Source organism: Pteropus vampyrus, unplaced genomic scaffold (genome assembly GCF_000151845.1).
Source record: "Pteropus vampyrus isolate Shadow unplaced genomic scaffold, Pvam_2.0 Scaffold75, whole genome shotgun sequence".
NCBI classification, from domain to species: domain Eukaryota; kingdom Metazoa; phylum Chordata; class Mammalia; order Chiroptera; family Pteropodidae; genus Pteropus; species Pteropus vampyrus.
In genome coordinates, this window is record NW_011888856.1 from 3,600,037 (window position 1) to 3,620,479 (window position 20,443).

The following is a 20,443-nucleotide window of genomic DNA, read 5'->3' on the forward strand; positions in this document are numbered from 1 at the left end:
CATCAGACTAAAAAGTTTCTGCACAGCAAAAGAAACAAACAAACAAAAAAAAGGTGATCAACCGAAAGGGAGAAGATATTTGCAAACAATACCTCCAATAAAGGGCTAATATCCAAAATATATAAAGAACTCATATGACTCAACAACAACAAAAAAGAACACTTTGATTAAAAAATAGGCAGAAGACCTGAAAAGACACTTTTCTAAGGAAGACATAAGGGTGGCCAAGAGATATATGAAAAGATGCTCAACATCCCTAGTTCTAAGGGAAATGCAAATCAGAACCACAATGAGACGGCACCTCCCACCTGACAGAACGAGTATTATCAATAAGACAAGAAATAACAAGTGTTGGGGAGGAACCCGCATACACTGCTGGTGGGAATGTAAACTGGTGCAGCCATTATGGAAACGTCTGGAGGTTCCTCACAAAATTAGTAGAGCTATCATATGCCCAGCAATTCCTTTTCTGACTCGTAATGTAAAATCCCCAACATTTAAAAACATTTATTCAAAAAGATACATGCATCCCTATATCCAATGCAATATTATTCGCAATAGCCAAGATATGGAAACAACCTAAGTCTCCTTTGACAGATGACTGGATAAAGATGTACATATATACAATGGAATTTACTCAGCCTTAGAGAAAGGTGCTAAGTGAAATAAGCCAGATGGAAAAGGACGAGAACCGTACGATTTCACTCCTGGGTGGGATATACAACAGAACGCGACAAACAAAACAAACTCACAGACAGCAGAAGGGCGGTTACCAGAGGGGAAGGGCGTTTAGGGGAGGATGGAGAGGGTCACGGGCCATATATGGCGACGGAAGGAGACCTGACTTCAGGTGGTGAGCCCACGACGGAGTACGCAGATGGTACACTGTGAAGTTGTGCGCCTGAAATTTGTATGTTATTAGCCAATGTTACCCAATAAATTTAATTTAAAAAACAATTTAAAATAAAGTGGAACTGGACCAAAAAATGAGAAACTCATATGGTCATGTCAGAGAATACCCTTGTTCTTGGGAGACACATGCTGATGTGTTAAGGGGGGAAGTATCTACAACGTACTTTAAAATGCTTTAGAAAAAAAGATGTAAAAATGAAAATAAAACTACATAATATATTCCCAGATTTCCTATTTCCTTCTTTATCTCTTACTGTCCTCAAAGACATTTGTTTCCATGACAGAACCACATTTCTTCCCTCCCGTTATCATACACAGGAAACTTATTCCCACAATGAAGTAAAAACGGTTTGACCCCAAGTCATATTGAATCAGAGAGCTGAGCTGGAGGACACGGCGCCCGGGGGGCGTGGGGCCTGTGCCACGGGCTTCACTCGCCTTCCCCAGGGCGGTCAGCAGGTGGAAGTCGATGGTGTCTCTGTATCGGAGGATTTGCAGGATGCCATCCAAGTACACCTGGTCTTTACTGAAGCACCCTGGAGGAACCAGAAGAAGTTTACTTTCTGATGTTTAAAAAAATTACCAAGTAATTAGAGTCTAACCTGAATACTCCCTTTACCGCAAGAGTCTCGTCTGTATTAAAAAGACTGGCACTTGCCATGTCTGTTTTTATTTAACTGCTATAGACTCGTAACGTAAAATGTCAGATCTCGGGAAGGGCCAGGGTAACGTGGGGACTAGAAGCTCCCCTGTTAGACTCTCCTCCCAGACCCCACTCCCCACAATTAAGATAGCATTTTTCCTAATTATGAAGAAACACCAGTAATTTAAATATACGACTCTTACAAATAATTATCCCACTCTCCCCCCCCCAACCCTCTGATCATAACCTTAACTCCCATGATGCAGTGGAGGGGAGGCTGGGGGAGGGCAGTAACAGAGCAGCTGGGTTTTCAGGGGACAACGTGCAGACACGGGATTCCAGAAGCCTCTAGTTTTTTAAAAAACGAACACCACTTACCCCATTAAAAATAACTGATTTTGATACCATTCCTCCCTACGAAAACATGAGTTAGAACTAGATTTTAAAGAGTAAGGAGGTTTATAAATAGAAAACAATATGGACGCAGACATGGTAAGTAGAAAGGGCTTGTGAGAGCTGAGCCTACTTTAAAAAAAAAGTGTTACATTTACAAAGAGAACCTTTCTCCTGTCACGACACAACTTCTGCAATTAAAAAAAAGTTTATTCTATTAAATAGACTAAAATTCTACCATATGGAGAGTCCTATATTAGGAAACTGTTAGTTTTGTTAATAGCACGAGGATTGTGAAAAGAAGTGGTCCTTATCAGAGACGCATACTGAAGTACTTACGGGTAAAAGGACGTGGTGTCTGGGATTGGCTTTAAGATACTAGAGGAAAACAACTTGGAAGAACAGATGAGCCAGTTAGAAATGCCGGTAATTACTGAGGCTGAGTAATACTTAATGAGGGTTCAGCACATTAATCACTCTTCTTTTTATACATTTGAAATTTTCAGCAATAAAATTTTTTTTAAAGTATGTGAAAAAAAAAAAAAGGACTAGTCTAAAAATGACATGTGTCCATGGGTGTCAAGGGCAGCACGGAAGCTCCGTGCATCTAGAACACAGACGAGCAGATGTGAAGAGAAGGGGCGGGGCAGACGCACTCGTGACCTGAAGCAGCCTGGAGGGGGGCTGCACACAGGAAAGATGGGGACACGTGTTCCTCCTCCCTGCTCCCTGTCTCGCCTGGTCCTGGCTCCCAGGCACGTGCTCCCAGACACCTCCACCACAGGGATAAACTGTTACAGGGTGCTGGGCGGGCGACATGACCCTCACAGACTGGGGCAGGTATTTCGAAGCTCTACATAAATAGGTTTAAATACATTTAGAAGAAAATTTGTTAATATATTGAATTACTCTTAAAGACAAGTGATTTTTAAATGAGCATCCCCTAATTCCTAGCCTTTTTCAAAGGCATTTTTGTATTGCCTGATATAATCTACTTATTTTGTAAAAACAAAAAAAACAAAAACTTTGGGGGCAATCTGAAGTCTTAAAGCTGCTGACAACAGCTTTTACCCTTTCTATCGGAACAGCATGTGAACTTAGAGACAGACTGCTTGTGAAGATCAGCATGCGGTGTGCCTGTACTCCTTACCTCCGTTTTCTTTAGACAAATCATAAAAACGATAATAGAAAAGGGCCAGAAATCCCTAGTGAAATTAATAGATTCCGGCGAGGATCACAGATGGATTCTAAAACCATCAGATGAAATGCTGGGAAACAGGATATCTGCACAATATCTATCACCTCACAGATCACTTAATTAAAATGGGGAAAAGGAAAATGTCCTTCGACAAGGGACGGTGCTCACAATCCCCACCTTAAAAGGATGGAAGTTAGCATCTCCTGTGGTGAGAAGGCTCGTACAATATCACTTATGTAATGTCCTTGTTAAAAACATTTCCCTGAATCTAATCATGAGGGAACAAACACATCCAGATTGTAGACATTCTACAAGAGCAGTGGCCTGGACTTTTTAAAAAAGTCAGTATCTAGTCTACAGCCATGCCACTCTGAACAAGCCCGATTCCGTCTGATCTCGGAAGCTAAGCAGGGTCGTGCCTGGTTAGTACTTGGATGGGAGACCACCTGGGAAGACCAGGTACTGTAGGTGTTGAAAAAAGAAAAGGGGGATTGTAAGCTGACAAGGTCCTTGCAATCTGTGAGGTCAACCAAGGGTTGCCTCACCTAAAAAATAATTAAAAAAAAAAAAAAAAAGCCAGTATTCTGACAAAAAAGGTGAAGAAGACTGCTCCATATTAAAAGAGGCTAAAGAAACACAGCCACCAAAAGTAATGCATAAACCCTGACTGGATCTAGATTTTTTTACACAGGTATAAAGGAAATTTTTGGAACAGCTGGGGAAATCGAAATACTATGTGTGTATTAGCTGACATTGCTGAACTAAAGCTCACTTTCTTAAATGTGACAATGATACTGTGTTAGGTAGATGCATGCTCAAATTTTCAGAAATGAAATGTCAAGTGTACAAATTACTTTCTAAAAGCCACAGGAAGTGAAAAGACAACCGACAGAAGTAGAGAAAATATTTGTAAATGATATATCTAGATCTGCATCTAGAATGTACAAAGAATTCTTACAACTCAAAATGAAAAACAAAACAAGAGTTGAGAAAGATGAGCAACCGGAACCCTCACACACTGCCGGTGGGAATGTGAAACGCTGCAGTCACTTTGGAAAACAGTTTGGGTACCAGTTTTCTTTTTGGTGTGATGAAAACATTCTAGAATTAGGTAGCAGTGATGGGTGCACAACTATGAATACTCCACAAACCTGTTCATTGTAAATGGGTGAATTCTATGTCACGTGAATTAGAGCACAATAAAGGTATTTTTAAACTCAGAGAGAGAAAGAAAAAAATGGCAAAATGTTAACAACTGGCGAATCTATAGGAAGGGCGTATGAGTGTTCATTCCATCATTATTCCCATATTTCTGTGGGTTTAACATTTTTCAAAATGAGATAGGAAAAAAATAAAGCTAATGAACGTGGCTTGGGAAAAGCAACGCTGACCTCAAGTAACAAAGGTTTACTTTCTCATAGGTGAGTGAATTCTCTGATTGGTGGATTAGGACGTAACCCACCCAGTGGGCCAGAAAACTTGCAGCCGAGAGACGCCCACCTGGCTGGGAGGTGTCGGTCCATCCTCTCTTGGCGCGTACGCAGTAATCCCATCTGGTACCGGGGTCCTTGACGAACTTTCCAATGTCTCTGAAGAGTTCGCAGAAAGACATCTGGCTGGCGCGATAGACAGTGTAGTATAGGAGGGCAGCCCTCCACAAAAAGGGGTCTTTTCGAAACAGGACGCTGTGAAGACTTGCCAGCCCTTCCTCCGTGGGATTGTTTGGCTTCAGCTCGTGCTTTTTACGGCCGGTCCAGCTGTTCCACGGCTGCTGAAGGTTGTTAATACCACGAAAATAATGAGTGCCTAAGGAGAAGAAGGGCACGTGGAAAACAAGAAATGCCATTCTCCCAAAAGAGCCTGCCGACAGTTCCAAAACCAAATCGATGCGCTCCTACAGAGCGAAACAAAGCAGGAGCTGACCTGACTCTAAAGCCTTTCGGTGTGAAGGCGCACCTGCCTGCAGGAGGCACACAGGTCTCAGCAGGGGAGGTATAACTTTTATTGCAATTTATTTTTTTAAATAGAATCAAAGACTTGATATCTGAAAAGAATCTCAGAGATCACTTGATTCAATTCCTTCAGTTTAAGGCCAGGAAACTCAAATCCCCAGGGGTAAATGACTTTCTAAGCTTAACACAGCTACACATTGCCCTAAAATATAACTTGAAACAAGACATTAATCATCCAAGCTTTAGTTTAAGTGAAACCTAACAACTTCGTTACTTTTTGCCAGATACTCTAAGAAAACTCCCCTTATAAAAGGATGTTTCTTTGACGCTAACCTCTGAGGTGAGGAACGAACAGACGGGGAGGGGCTGGCCATACCTATTTCGTGCCTCAGCATCCCTTCCAGCCAGTGCTCCCGTGCAGTGGAGACGTTGATGGTCAGCGTCGGGCAGCCATTAACTACCGTCATCGAAGCTCGGGAAAGGAGGTCCTCCGTGAGGTGAACGACAATCTACAGAGCAACAGGAGAAACCACGCACAGGTAAAACAAAATGCAAAGGCAGAGGGGAAAAGGCTTTCACAGAAAACAATGGACCCGTAATGAACACCTTTTTCTTTCATTTACACCACCGTGAATCTCCTAGAAACCAAGCAGATGAAATGCAGGGCCAGTCTCTGCTGACCCTTCCAATTTTGAGCCTTTGGGAACTTAGAAGCTTTACGGTAATGGAAGGAAAGGAGCCGACGCTGAGGGAGACACGGAGGACGGGAGCTGCGCCTCCGCTGCGCTCGCACATACAGTCTCCGGGCCAAAATGATGCAAAGGGACACGCAGGAGCCAGAGCCCATTCGCTGCTGGGCCGGTTCTCATTTCGAGACTGAATACTAGGGTAAATCTCTTCGTGAACAATTTTCGTACAATAATTCATATAACACCACAAGGCATGCAGAAATGGTAGTAAGGAAAAAACAACGATGCAACAGAAAACTACTGGTATTTAGTGAGACATCTGGAATGACTAATGAGCTAAATACGGATGGGAAAACAAAACCTGTAGCAAAAACCGCGTGGCACTGACTGGGCTAAAACGCCGAGATCAGCCGCCCGGGCTCGCTCACGATCCGTACCTCACCCATGCAGCCTTCTTTCACCATGTACCTCCTGACGTGACTCCAGATGCGCGTTTTAGATAGCAGGCTGCCCCCGGTGGCCTGTTCGAATTTTTCATAACTTCCATATTTCTGTAAAGTCAGTTCCATAATATTGATGGACTGTAAAAGAAACAGATAATGAAAGTGAACAGCTTCCAGGTACTTGGAGGCGAGAGCGAAGCCCGCTGCGTCCTTGCTCATCGGGACCTGTTTGTGGTTACTGGTTTCCGAAGGACACTGCAACCGAGGCGCCACATCTTCCTAATCCTCAACAGCGGTCACTCGTTTTCACAAGGATGCACAAAACTTGCGTGGTCACAGGGACCGCTCTCCTTCCCGCGTTTCGAACACAAGCAGGGCTAAGGACTGCGTATGCCGAAGACATCCGACTGGCAGAGCAGTTAAGGCAGAGGCACCCCGGCTTCTCTAAGACCCTTCGGTGGTTTAGCAGGACTAGCAGTGGAAGGTACGCCACAAGACCGTAATTACCATCTGGATAAAGAAAACCATACCCCCTCCCCCACCACCAATTTTTTAGGACACACACAAGCATCGACCGTTCTTCTGTGACAGTCCGACAAAGTGTGACGTTGCCCTGGGCCACTCTGTGGTAGAAAACATCATCTCAACATTACTAATGACGGCCGGGGCAGGGCACCATCTATTTTTCCTTCTTCGTAAATTTTCGCATAAAAAGAATATGAAAGTGGAGATCTTTTTCTCTAAACACAAATATGCAGAAAACTAAAAAAACAAAACAAAAAACTGATAATGAATCACAGATGATCAGTATCTATGAGAAAACCACAAGAAATAAAAACAAAAGGAAGAAAAATGTTCTCCAAAGGTCTTTTGGGGAAGAAACTAGAAAATTCGAATATATCTTATATGAATTGTGAAATAAGCTAGAAAGTTCGGATATACGTTATGTAAATTTACAGTTCCTGAAATGCTGTCAGATGGACAGAGATTGAAAGTACGAGCTCTAAATCAGACTGCCTGAGGTGACATCCTAGTTCTGCCACCTTCTACTTGTGTGACCATGTGCAAGTCACCGGATTTGTTACTAAGCCTTCTTATTTGTAAATGAGTAAAAAAAATAATGTCTACTTCATGTTTTTGTTGAGAAAATTTAGTTGACCTTTGTAAAGCATAGTCCGAGACATAACAGTCAGTATACAATTATTACATCATCATGTTATCACTCTATAAATACCATCACTGTAGATAACATGTCCAACACCAAAACTAAAGAAAAGCTCACATATTACAAGTTATAATTCAACATATATATCTCTTTTGGAAAAATATATATTATCAGTACACTAGGCATATATTTTAAAGTTATCATAACAAGAAATGGCTTCAAAAGGCTTTCCTGGCTTCAGTTCCCAAAAATGTTATTGAAAACTTTGCTATTCAAAGTGCAGTCCAAAGGCGCCGGCATCTCGTGAAGCTACAGAAATTTAACTCCCCCATGCCTACTGAATCAAAATCTGCATTTTAACAAGATCACCAGGTGACTCATGTGCACAGTGGAGTGAGAAGGGTCTCTGGGAATGGGAATAGAGCACAAATACCCCAGAGACCAATTTATTTATATGACAAATAGAATAATTAAAAGAACAAATGAGCACATAATTAAAAACCCATTTTATCAGATTAGCAAAGGTGTTTTGCATACACCAATCTAATAGTCACTAGTCATCAATATATCAGAGTGAAAAGAACGTGAGAAATCTTCTTCCAGAAGAAACAGAATTGGTACCCTCTATATCGGACTGATATTTAGACCTAAAAAAAGTTAAAGAAATTTTTTATTATAACCTGTGCTTCTAGGTTTTTAGAAGGATGTACTTAATCTCAGATAAAATTAACTCTTCTAGCACATGCTTACTCAGTGGGAAGACGTGGCTATCAGGTTAGGACAGTCACGCGCTGCCTAAGGATGGGGATATCTCTGAGAGACTAGGATAGAGACACGCAAACCCGGGTGGCACAGCCTGCTGCTGTAACTGTCTGTGCTACACTTTCATACGACTGGACTGGCAGTTTGTTTCCTGTTGTGACAGTACAGCTGTTTACACCAGCATCACTGCAAACACTCGTTAGTGTGATGTGCTCATGACGATGGCTATACCACTAGATGGCTATGATGTCACCCGATGATGGGAAGTTCTCACTATAATTTTATGGGACGCCGTCTGACATGTGCTCCGTTGTTGACTGAAACGTTGTTAATGTAGCACATGACAATTAGTTTTTCTTAATTCTTAATTTTCTTAATTAAGAAAAATGTAAATACAGGTGTTCCTTGTTATCATCAATAAATGGTAGAAGGTTATTAAGTATTCATAAGTACTCATACTCATAATAGGAAATAATAATTTAGAAATTTATACTGAAAAAGTACCCTATACATGTAAGAATGCTTACCTTGACAGTTTATCAACATTTAGGAAAAATTTATACCTAATGAACTAATTATTAGATCCACCAAAAAATGAATAAAAGTAGTGGGTGTTTTTAAGGGGGTATAATTTTTCGTAAAAATTATGCACACAATATACGTAATCAGATATAATAGCTATCACTTCCTTCAATTCATCTTGATTTGACGAGGCTCCATCATGATGCAACACTACCGGGGAGCTACATCAACGTTCCCAAAAGCTTATCTTAATATTACGTCATGCTCAATCTTCTTTAACATGTGTATCCTGTTGTCATCTCTACTGGGTTCTTACCAGGTTTTCGGCTGGTCCAACCATGACAGACTTGCCAGTGATCACAGTGCTCTCTAGGATCCTTCACTGACCTCAAGAAATAACTTCCCAACCATCTGCACTAAAACAGCCCCCAGTACACAGAGAGGCAGTAGCTGGATGGGTCAGGAAGTTCAAGCTTCAAGAGCACAGGAGAGGAAACTGTACTCTACCCTTCTAGGTTCTCTCGGCTGGTCTACTAATTAAATTGACATGAGACAGATTAACAAGAGAACATAACCGAATTTAATTACTTATGTACATACAGGAACACCACATGTATGAGCCCCCGCACACGAGGTTCGGAGACAGAAGAGGAAAATGCGGTACACGCAACATCTTAAGCTGAGGGATGAGGTAATTCATCCTGGAGATTTAGAGGGGAAGAGGGTCATTTGCAGAATGATAAGAAGAGCAGATGTTCAGTAATTAGATGTTTGCCCTGCCACACAGATTTTTTTACTACATTGTGAATTAATACATTCTCTCCGCTCATAGTCATTTCTGAATCCTTCCTCTTTAAAAAAGGATATTTTAAAGTTTTACATATCTTACAGGCATCAAAACAAATTGATTTTCAGAGAGCTCAAACCTAGAGCAAAGAGGAAACAAATGCAAAATGAACAACTGCTGTGCACGAAGGAACTGGTCCTCTCTTCCGATCTGGATGCCATTTCTAACGCTACACAGACCAGCGTCACAGCATTGCCACCCCACGATCCTAAAGCATTCTTATTCTCCTCTGTTAAAACCAGACACGTAATCAAATTCTCTTCAACAAATGGTGCTGGGACAATTAGATAGCCACATATAAAAGAATAAAGTTGGACCCCTATATCATACTCAAAAATTAACGCAAAATGGATCAAAGATCTAAATATAAAAGCTAAAGCTACAAAACACTTAAAAGAAAGCACAGGCATAAGTCTTCATGACCTTTGACTGGGCAATGGTTTCTTAGATATGACACCAAAAGTGCAAACAACAACAAAATAGGTTAAGATGGACTTCATCAAAATTAAAAATTTTTGTGTTTCAAAGGATACCATCAAGAAAGTAAAAAGATAACCCACAGAATGGGAGAAAATGTTTGCAAATTTCATATCTGGTAAGGGACTTATATCTAGAATATATCAAGAACATCTACACCTCAAGAATAAAAACGCAAATAACCCAATTAAAAAATGGGCAAAAGATCTGAATAAGTAGTTCTCCAAATAAGACAGACAAATGGCCAAAAAGCACATGAAAAGATGCTCGACATCATCTGTCATCAGTGAAATGCAAATCAAAACCACAGTAAGATAACACTTCACATCACTAGGACAGCTATAAGCACAAAAATAAAACGAGAGCTGAGGAGGACATGGAGAACCTGGAACCCACGCACTGCCAGTGGGAATGTGAGACGGTATGGTCACTTTGGAAAAGTCCCCCTCGAAAGGTTAAACATACAGAGTTCCCACATGACCCACTGCTCGAAGATCTACCGTATGGCCCACTACTAGGTGTATACCCAAGATAACTGAAAATATATGTCCACACAAAAATTTGTATACCCATGCTCACAGCATTATTCACAACGGCCAACTCAAATGTCTCTCAACTGATGAATATGTGTAATATATCCACACACTGAGTATCATTCAATAATAAAAAGTACTGATACATGGCATGACATAGATAACATGGATGAATCTTGAAACCTATGCTAAGTAAAAGAAGCTAGTCACAAAGGACCACATAAATGTATGATCCATTTATCTGAAATGTCTAGAATAGGCAAATCCATAGAAAAAGAAAAAGGAGACCCTAGGGCTGGGAGGATGGTGGGAAATGGTGAGTCATTTCTAATGGGTCTAGGATTTTTGAGGGGGTGATGAAATGTCCTTGAATTTGACAGTGGTGATGGCTGAGTAATTCTAAATATATTACAAATCACTGAACTGTACACTTTAGATGGATGAACTGTATGGTGTGTGAATTATATCTTAGTAAAGCTGTTATTAAAAAAAGAAATAGTAATATAGCACTATGTAACATTTAAACCACTAATCCAGAAAATGAAAAATCTCTATATAAAACATTCAGCATCGTCTTGGATGATAAAACAAACTTTCCGAAAAATCTCAACATTGTGTTGAATGATCTGCTTTTGTTTTACTCGCTGGTTCTGTTCACTGTTTAGCATTGTGGAAATCTGACCATCGATCACGAGCCACTTCCACAGTCATGTGCTAAAAACTATCTTCCTTCTCAACTGCAGCTTTCATTCAGTGAAAAACTGTATCCAGCAGGGACACTGATATGATGTAAGTCAGTGACTGCGAGGTCTTAAGCATGTCATTTTACCTTTCTCGGGCTTAGTTTCTTCACTGGCAAAATGGAGATGAAAATCTTTGTCCTACTTACCTTACGGGGTTGTTTTCAGGACAAAATTAGATATAGAGACAGAGAGATAAAGAGGAGGGAGGGGGAGAGAGACTGTGAATGGGCTGTGTAATCTATTTCTAGATAACTGTGTACAGTATTTAAATTTTAGCAGAAGAATGCTGGGTTTTAATTACAGAATTTAAGGTAACTGGTTTGACCTCCATCCAATCACAACCCTTCCTTCATTCCTCCCCTTTTTAGTGAATTATAATATCTGTAACTCCCTCCTCCCCCAAAATACTGAATAACCCCTAGGAGATCACACAGTCATTTTCTTTAAGCCAGCGTTTTCCAAACTCTTTCTTATGGCAAAGTGGCTGACAAGACATGTATCGTCAGAAGCATATACAAAGCAAAGCAAGTGAAAACCAGAGTTCCTGGCTGGACAGACACCAGGAGACTCATTTATTTAGTGCCAGGAATTGCAAAATTCTGTGCAAAATTCTGGGGACAGCTGAAGTAAATAAAATACACTTTATCAAAGAGGTCAGACTAGCAATGAAGACATAAAAAGAAACATAAGCAGGACAGCAGCATGGTAAATGCTATGGTAGGCTGTTTGCACAAGACGCTGCAGGAGTATAGACTTGACTCCGGCAGTGCAAGCGAGAGCTGGATGGTGGAAAGTGAAAGCCTGTCAGCCATGCTAAAGATTTTGGGTTTATCCTGAATTATGAGGAGCCCTTAAGTTTTTCAGGAAGGGAAGTGACGTGATCAGATTTGTATCTTAGAAAGACACAGCAGTGTGGAGAGCAGGGGAGACTAAAGCAAAAATGCTTTTGCCAGTAATTCATTTTTCTATACAACAGACTGCAGACTATGACCAGATTATAATAAAAGGGAAAGTATTTCAAAAAATTATATTACACATATGCAGAACTGAGGAAATAGACCTGAGACACCGAGTCTGCCTTCAGTGAAGGAACAAGTGAGTGAAACACACAGTAGGACAAGTAAAGATGTCACCTTCAGCCTTCTCGCCCCCATCCACACACACCCTTCGCCCCTTCTGCATGTTTGTGTCCTCAGGCTGGGGGACAGTCTGGATGTACACAATGGTGAGTGGGAAACGAGAGGGTAACTGCTACCAGGACAAGCATTTAAAAACGGCTTAGTACTGCAGAGTCTTCCTGCATCACCTACAAGAAAAAAACAGATATTCAAGCTATTTTGTAAGAGAGACCCTGTGAAGATAAGAACCTGAGAAGATGCTTAGGCAAGTTTTCAAAGGCAAGTCAACAGAAGTGCTGTTTCAATGAGTCATCAAGGTCATACCTTCCTCCAAGGACACACAATCTGATGGGGCGTTTCCAACTGACTGTAAGAAAATCTTCCTTGCTATTAGGTTGGGAAACGACCCCACTTCTCCAATCTAATATACGAAATGACTCTGGAACATACTAAACTCGAAATATCTTTTAAAAAATCTTACTACTTTATGGTATCTGTGAAAGTTTTGCAGTTTGCTAAACAAAATTGTGTTACCTGGAAAAAGATGTAATTTAAAGAAGGCTTGCTTTTCCTGCCCTTTACTGTTTGGACAACCTGAGGTCTACCAAGATAAAACACCTTCAAATACTAGCACACCTAAAACTTAGCCTCAAAGAAATTCTATGTCACGACACCCTGCTATTAGTGAAGGAATCTGATTTCCAATTAAGTTGTTTCTATCAAAAACAAAAAAATGAACGGTCTTGCTTTAAAATATGTGATTTTTATGTATTTATTACGTTTTAATATTTAATACAACAATGAATCACCTATTCCATTTCTATTATAAACTCTAAAAGCAAGGCACTATTTTCAGAGGACCATATTTAAAAGTCTTTATGTTATGCTAATCATTGATCCCCCAAAAACCAGTTTATTTGTAACAGATCTGGTGAGTCAGAGGCGGCAAACTGGTAAACCCATGGGGTGAACGTGGACCACAAACAGGTTTTCATTGGTCTAGACAGGCTTTGTTTGTTTAACTGAGTTAGCCATCAACATTTACAAACTGGAAGACTTCATATAGAATTCAGTATCCACCTTTCTCTTGAAAATCATGAAGATATAACGCTAGACCCCAATTATAGCTCACATAAAATAACTGCTGTCTGGTTTCTGGTCTGCTACCGTGCTCAGCCAGCTCTCTGTAGTGCCTTACGATCCCTGCCCAGGTCCCTTTAGGCATCGGAGTTTGTGGCCCTTGAGACACTCTAACTATATAGTTTACCGACTAGGAAAACAAAAATCAGAATTTATTTCCTAACATCGTGAAATCAGTCCACCTCGGTCCTCACTTTGACTACGTGAATGCTATCAGTGACGCAGTGCTGTGCCACAGGCTGCTGTGTTATGTCGCCCGGGGCAGGAAGGAAAGCTGCTGTCCAAGTCAGAGGCCTTTCCCTTTCCCTACCCAAGCGCCTCTGAGATTTTACAATAACCCGACTGAGTCACTCCCGATAGTATGGGAGCGTGAACTTGCATTAACGTTAGTAACGAAAATTTTGGGATACTATACTTACACAAGCAGAACAGTTTCACTCCCGTCAAGCAGACATAGAATATATTAATATCAAGTAATATTCTAATTCTTAAATAATATGTTGTGATAGAAATGGCTTTTTTGAGAGACATCGAACACCTTTTAGAAAATGAACTGTTTCCTGCAGCTTTCTTTCTCAACCCCCACAACTCTTCTGTTTGGCTTATGGACAGATCTTTTGATAAAAAATCAAGAATATGTCACTCTTAATGTTTTATTAAGACGATAAGCTGGTATTCTGTAAAATTATGACTTTGTGCTCTCAGTCTCCGACCGGTCGGAACCCTCGCCTTTCAGCCATGACTACTCTGCATCCCAGAAGGTTCCTCGTCGATGCTTTTCCCCTCAAGATGCTGCAGGGCCCTCCCTGACAGCAGCCAGTTTTAGAAATGAATGATGTTAACATGTAATCTCCTGAGAGAGCTGTTCACGTAAGCAGCTGCTTTTTGCTGATAACACCTTCGTACTAAGTGTCAGTTTGTTAGACTGGGGACAGCAGACAGGGTGCCATAGCTGTGAGAAGACGAGATGCCCCTCCCCGTCTATTTGGAAAGTATCCATTTTACTTGAACATAAGCAATTTACATTTTTCTAAATTAGAATAAAGATTCACTATGAAGCATGATGTAGAATTCACATGATTTTAAGATAAACAGATCTGCTCCCCCTACCTGTGAAAAGCACTGTCCTGAGCTGTCAAGATAAAGAACTGCACTGTGATGGTGAAATTGTTCATTAGGTTTTTGTGCTTAGAGAAACAAATTTCACTTATTTGGAAAATTAATTTTAACAAACCAAACTATTTGCCACTTATGCTGCCTTAATAAAGCACTGTTATCTGAAGTAAAAGAATTTTCAGTTGACACGGCTGGCAGAAACTGAGCTTTTCTGTGCTTGACGTTTGGAAGAGCTAAACGTTTTATAAAACAAATGATACAACCAGATATAATGTGACATGAAGCAGAATCTTGATTAGCCACAATATTTTGGGGCCAGAAACTTGAGATGTGTGTGATCCTACAAAGATCATTCAGTCTAATTCCCTCAAGATACATGTATTGTGTGTGTGTGTGTGTGTATAGATATATACAGATATAGATATATATCTATATCTGTATATATCTATATATATCTCCATCCATACATAAGAACAATGAAGCCGACAGTACAATATTTACATAAGCATATAGAATCGTTGCAAAAATAAAAATATACTCATTCTGCACCACAGTGTGCAAGTCCATACGAACACTGCTCAGCGCTCAACCCGCCATCCTTCCTAACTGCACCTATTCCCCCAGAGGTTCCGATGCCAGATGCCTGGAACCAAAGCAAAGGTTCAGAAAGCTTTCTTCTTACAGAGCCAGGAGTCCACATTGTGGTTAGGTCTTTTGGGGAGCCCCATTTTTGCTTTTTTCAAATATTTAGTTCACAGACAAGGAGTTCAACTTTGACCTTGTACTCTTCCTAAGGCACTAATCAATTCAGTGGCTTATTTCCACTTAGATGTTTGATTTAAACATCCTTCCTTCTACAATCTCCTTTTCATGCCACTATGTGTGGCCTTTTCTATTACTGCATTTACTACTTACTGCTGACCCTAGTGGATTACTCATGGCTGATGTGGCATTGTCACAGCAGGAGAGCAAGGTGGCTGCCCTGATGACAATTATTCAATAGGGATGGAGCAGGGAATAAACTTTCCATTGTACCTAATCCATATAAATGTTTCCTTCCATTAATATGAGTGATCAAAACTGGAGTATATTTGCAAATAACAATTATTTTGAAAAATATAAAGTCTTAGGACTAGGATAACACTGGATATTATATACTACTTTATTGTAGAAGGAATTTTTCAAAGCTATTTTCAGCTATTTTGTTTCATTTGAAGATACTTAATTTTAACTCTCTTGCCAATTCTGGATTATGTGAAACAGGAAACAGGTGAAATGCAATGGTGAGGACAGTGGTAAACAGAGAAGAGGTAGATATTGTGGGAGCTGTAATGAAAGGGATGTTTCTGCCTGGTTCACTGGCAGAGTCAGAGGGGCATGAAGAGAAAAATCAGCCAGCTATAACACTGCAGTTAGGTCTTTTGGGAAGCCCCATTTTTGCTTTTTTCAAATATTTAGTTCACAGACAAGGAGTTCAACTTTCACCTTGCACTCTTCCTAAGGCACTAATTAACATTGTACTATGAGTTGAGATCAAAACTATAACTGAAAAAGATGGGTGCCGTGACAGGAAGAAGGTTAATACTGTTGTCTTAAAGCTTCCAAAAAACTGTAACTAATAGTCACTATTTCATAGCTGTCTTACAGAAAGACAAAAACAGTCTTCTGAGTCCCTGTGACTGACTCCTCACTAGCAAAGTGAGAGGATCTTTTGGTCTGGTGCTTTTCGGGTGGAGAGTGGCACTAGGGTCAGGAAAGCCAGGTCAAAAGCCCTCGGGAAGCAGTGGGATGCTGGGGCCCGGGCATGCCGGCTTGCGAGAGCTCGCTGAATGTGTATGACTTGCAAGCCAGGAGAGGCTACAGTGCTTGGAACTGGTCACGGTGGAAGTATTCACATTGACATCATGGAAACTGAGGGCTGGTTTGCTGCCAGACCATGGTGTGGAAGAAACGGGGTGTTTGGGACAGACTCCTGGCTCTGTAACCTACTGTACACATAGTGACCTCAGGAAAGTTACTTCACCTGTCTAGGTCAGTTTTTTCAACTGGTCATACCGCAACCACTGCTCCTCACGCGAGGGACCAAAGATGACGACAGGTGTGAAGCACTCGGCACACGGAGTAATGAGCAAATATCAACGCTAGCAGTGATTTGTCACACACTAATATGACTTTGTCCTTAAATTTTAAAGCAATTTTAATGGAATAACAGAGCAGCAAGGGTCTTACAAAAAAAGTGTCAACAACTTCATAACAAATAGAAGTATATGGAAAACAAGTATAATTTTTTTCTTCAAGCTTTCCCAGCTACTCTCAATGAAAAATATCTACTAACTTGGCATACACTTAATTTACTCGACCTTCTATACAAATATCATGCAACTAAAAAGTGTTAGAAGTATTAGGATGCCAAAGAAGAATCTCATGTTCATGGTAAACCTAATCCATTCTGTCAACATAGAACCCAGGCTCGATTTGTCAGAGGCACCCCAACAACGGCCCTCTAGGGAGCTATGTGAAGCCAGACCTATCTCTGTTCAGGAATCTCAAACTGACAGTGTATATAGCCCACGGGGATGTTTTATTTGGACAGTGCAGAGTTTTTCTTCTTTTTCTGAAACCTGAATGTAAATGCCTTTAAGAGATCAACTTAAACCCATCACTCCCCAATTCTTATATCCAGTAAAGTATGGAGAAAACCAGAAACGAGCTTCCAAGAGTCTTCTCCCAGTGAAGTCACATGGCACACAAGTCACTTACCCAGCAACTGAGCTGTAAAACGAGTTGTCTGCCAAGGAGCCTTGTTACAGACCCAGCGCCCAGGGTGATTACTGGGGCCTAGCCACATGCGCACCCCTACTATACCTAGCAGACTCCAAAACTCCAGACTCTCAAAAGAAAAAGAGGTATCCAACATCAAACGTGCTGTTTGCAGTTTAGGCAAAGCGAGCTACTCTCATCACTGAGGGAAAGTTTTATTTCAGTGTAGGGAACTGTGCACCAGTCGAGTTCCAGATGCCAGGCAAGGGTTAATCTTGCAAGCTGGGCTTTCCAAGGACAGCAGCTCAGGCCCCTCTGTTAAAATTCCTTTTGCCAGAGGGTACCCAACACCCCAAAGCCTGCCTCCTCTCATACAAAAGCTCCCCATTTACCAACCACTAAGGATCCCCATTGCTCCAGTTTTATTAAATAAGAAAATAATTCAAGCTTTATCTTATCTAGCCAAACAAAAGCTGACTTATTTTCCTAATGTTATTAAATGTCGCTCCACCAATCGGAACTCCCAGTTAGCAGGAGCTAGCCAGGATCGACGCTGAGGTATGAGTTCAGCCAGAGGCTGAAAACCGGCCACAGAAGCTGTCCACTGGCTTCACCACGTTAATATATAATTTCCATGTGACTGCTGGAGACACTGAAGTTCAAGGGCTCCCATGACTGACCTGAAGACGCTTCTCACCTCTCACTTCCAATCCGTTCAGCAATGTGCTGGGTCTAAGGCCACCTGGAGCTGATATCTGGGTTCCCCGGGGATGCTCAGCCACCTGGCAGCGGGGACCGAAAGTGCCCTGACGGCCAGTCTGCTGCTCAAGGGCACCACCGAGGCCCCACTTCTGACCCCCTGACCCCAGCAGCTCTTACTACCTCTCATCCAGGTCCCTTCTCCTCAGCACCAGGGGCACTGAGCTCTTTCCCGCAGAGGCCCACAGCCGCAGAAAAGAGACACTTTCAAACTCTGTCACGTTTAAGCACACCCCGGGGTGGCGGAGCTGAGGGCCACCACAGTGGCCGGCAAGAGGCCAAGCAGGGTTTGGCAGGCTCTCTCAGGAGATATATTCGGGCCCTGCGGCCCAGGCTAGATGCCATGAGCCACCTCAAAGGCTGAGTGCCTCCTGCGGAACCTCTTGCCTGACCAGGAAAACTGAGTCTTGGAGCTGCCTGAAGAGACAGGGTAACCAATGGGGGACACCAGAGCCTGGGCGCTGCCTGGGTCTCACTGGGGTAGACTGATCTGTGCCTGGGGAGCTCAGCACATTGTGCCTGTCTGTGCACTGGAGGGACCGCCGGCCTCAGACGGGTCGGGATGCCATGGCTTGGAGACTGAAGGCTGGGGGCGGGTGGCAAGGCCTTGATGGAGGCTACAGACCAGGGGCTCCCTGGACATCCTGGCCCCTTTCTGCAGTGCGTTCCTGAATCCTGAGACTGGCCCTGAAGCTGCTGCTTTAGCGTCACAGCTGGGGAAGGGGTGGATGTGACATCATGACACAATCCACTGAGATGCTGAATAGGAATTTAAGCATATTTTATGGAGGCCTTTGTTCTGATAAATCTCCTTTATTTGATCAAAGTGGTCTGAACAGTATATTTGGCATTTGCTGAGAGCATTCTCTCTTTGGTGGCATCTGAAGTACAAGCCGGCTAGGACTGCTGGTGCGATTTAGAAGTCTTGAGCAACCCAAATATAGGTTTTTATCTCAAGTTAGAACTGGGCTAAAATACAGATTGTACAGCCACAGGCAAAGCAGTGTCAATGCTCGACCCGAGGGGCTGCTGATGCTTCCTAACTGCCTCAGGTAAATGAGACATTCGTTAATCTAATGGTCGGACTTGGTGTAGGACTCCAAATTAAAGAATATCGGTGAATAAATCTCAGCCATCTTGCAGGGAGGGGCAAACAGCATTTTTATAATTATCCTAACTTATAAATGAAAGCCCTGTTTGATCAACTGCAATTTCCACAACAACAACAAAATCACAAAATGACTGCCAAAATAGGAAGAAAAACAATAGCCGACTTTTAAATTAACGCTTAGCACAATCTCAACACATTTAAATAAAAAGTGATTGCTCATTAGAAAACAGACACAGCAGAAAAGGTTTCTCCTAACAAAGGAAAAGAAATAGCTATATTAAAATTACTTTAATCTTAAAAATAAACTTTACGTAATGGCTTCAAAAGACTGGTCAGATTCCATGACATTTATAACAACAAAATCTTCTGGCCACAAATCCAAAGAACTGGGTTGTAGTAAAAATGCTAAAATAGGGCACGCACCACAGGCCAGTGGAACCACGCAGTGCTGCCCAGCCTCCCAGCAGACGTTCCTCTGTGACAGAGCCAGGCCGAACCCGATGCGTTATAAATGCCCGTACAAAGTTAACTTAGCCAAATGCAGTCTGCCTTTATGACCTCAACACCATGCCGGGCAGGTGAACATCGGCCAATTTCTCCTCAAACACGTCAGTGAATTCTGAAGTTTATCAGCCCCCAAAGCACACAGAACTGTGTGTTGTGTGTCTAAACTGAGCAATCCGGAAATTGCTGCTTACATCATTCACATCATGATTTGCTAGTCTTGAAGATCATTTTTAAAACTTCATTGTTTTCTTCTTTAAATGAGTTTCTAAATATTTATGTGATGATTAACAATTTTGGTAAAGCACTAAAATGTTCGTGGGCAAGTATCGAGGGTAGGTCTCCAAGCGCCTCTGGGAGTCTAAGCAAGCTGGGACTGTAACAGGACAGGGAGAACCGGAGGTTGCCCGCTCCCTCTACGGCATTCAGTGTCAAACAGAAAATGCAGTGCGGCCGGCCACACGTGTCTGTGGGCTGCCTAACGGGCCACATGTTGGTAACTCCCAAATGAACGCTTGGAACCAGAATCTGAAGCTTTTTTCCTAGTACAGTGTCTTCCTGCCACAAAGTCTATACAACGGATTCTTTATAGATTTTGATTAGTGCAAAGCAGTTTGCATGAAGGCCATGCCACTTACCTAGAAAGTCCCTGTCAC

At 41.8% G+C, this 20,443-nt stretch overlaps 1 protein-coding gene and 1 pseudogene across 8 annotated transcripts in view; one reads left to right on the plus strand and one right to left on the minus strand.

Annotated features, from left to right (window-relative positions):
• KIAA0895 (KIAA0895 ortholog) overlaps positions 1–20,443 on the minus strand; it is a 45,940-nt gene that overhangs the window by 4,697 nt on the left and 20,800 nt on the right. For 5 of the 8 annotated variants that reach the window (XM_011362492.2, XM_011362489.2, XM_011362488.2 and 2 more), the window contains 4 exons: positions 6,225–6,368; positions 5,475–5,607; positions 4,647–4,952; positions 1,351–1,448 (listed from right to left, as the gene is read on the minus strand). In XM_011362492.2, the coding sequence (XP_011360794.2) occupies positions 1,351–1,448; positions 4,647–4,952; positions 5,475–5,607; positions 6,225–6,368 (681 nt within the window). Of the gene's footprint in view, positions 1–1,350; positions 1,449–2,287; positions 2,341–4,646; positions 4,953–5,474; positions 5,608–6,224; positions 6,369–12,412; positions 12,586–19,706; positions 20,426–20,443 lie in introns of those variants that run through there. The other 3 variants (XM_023532032.1, XM_023532034.1, XM_011362490.2) reach the window with 3 other exon arrangements.
• Positions 3,499–3,617, plus strand: LOC111741267 (annotated as a pseudogene).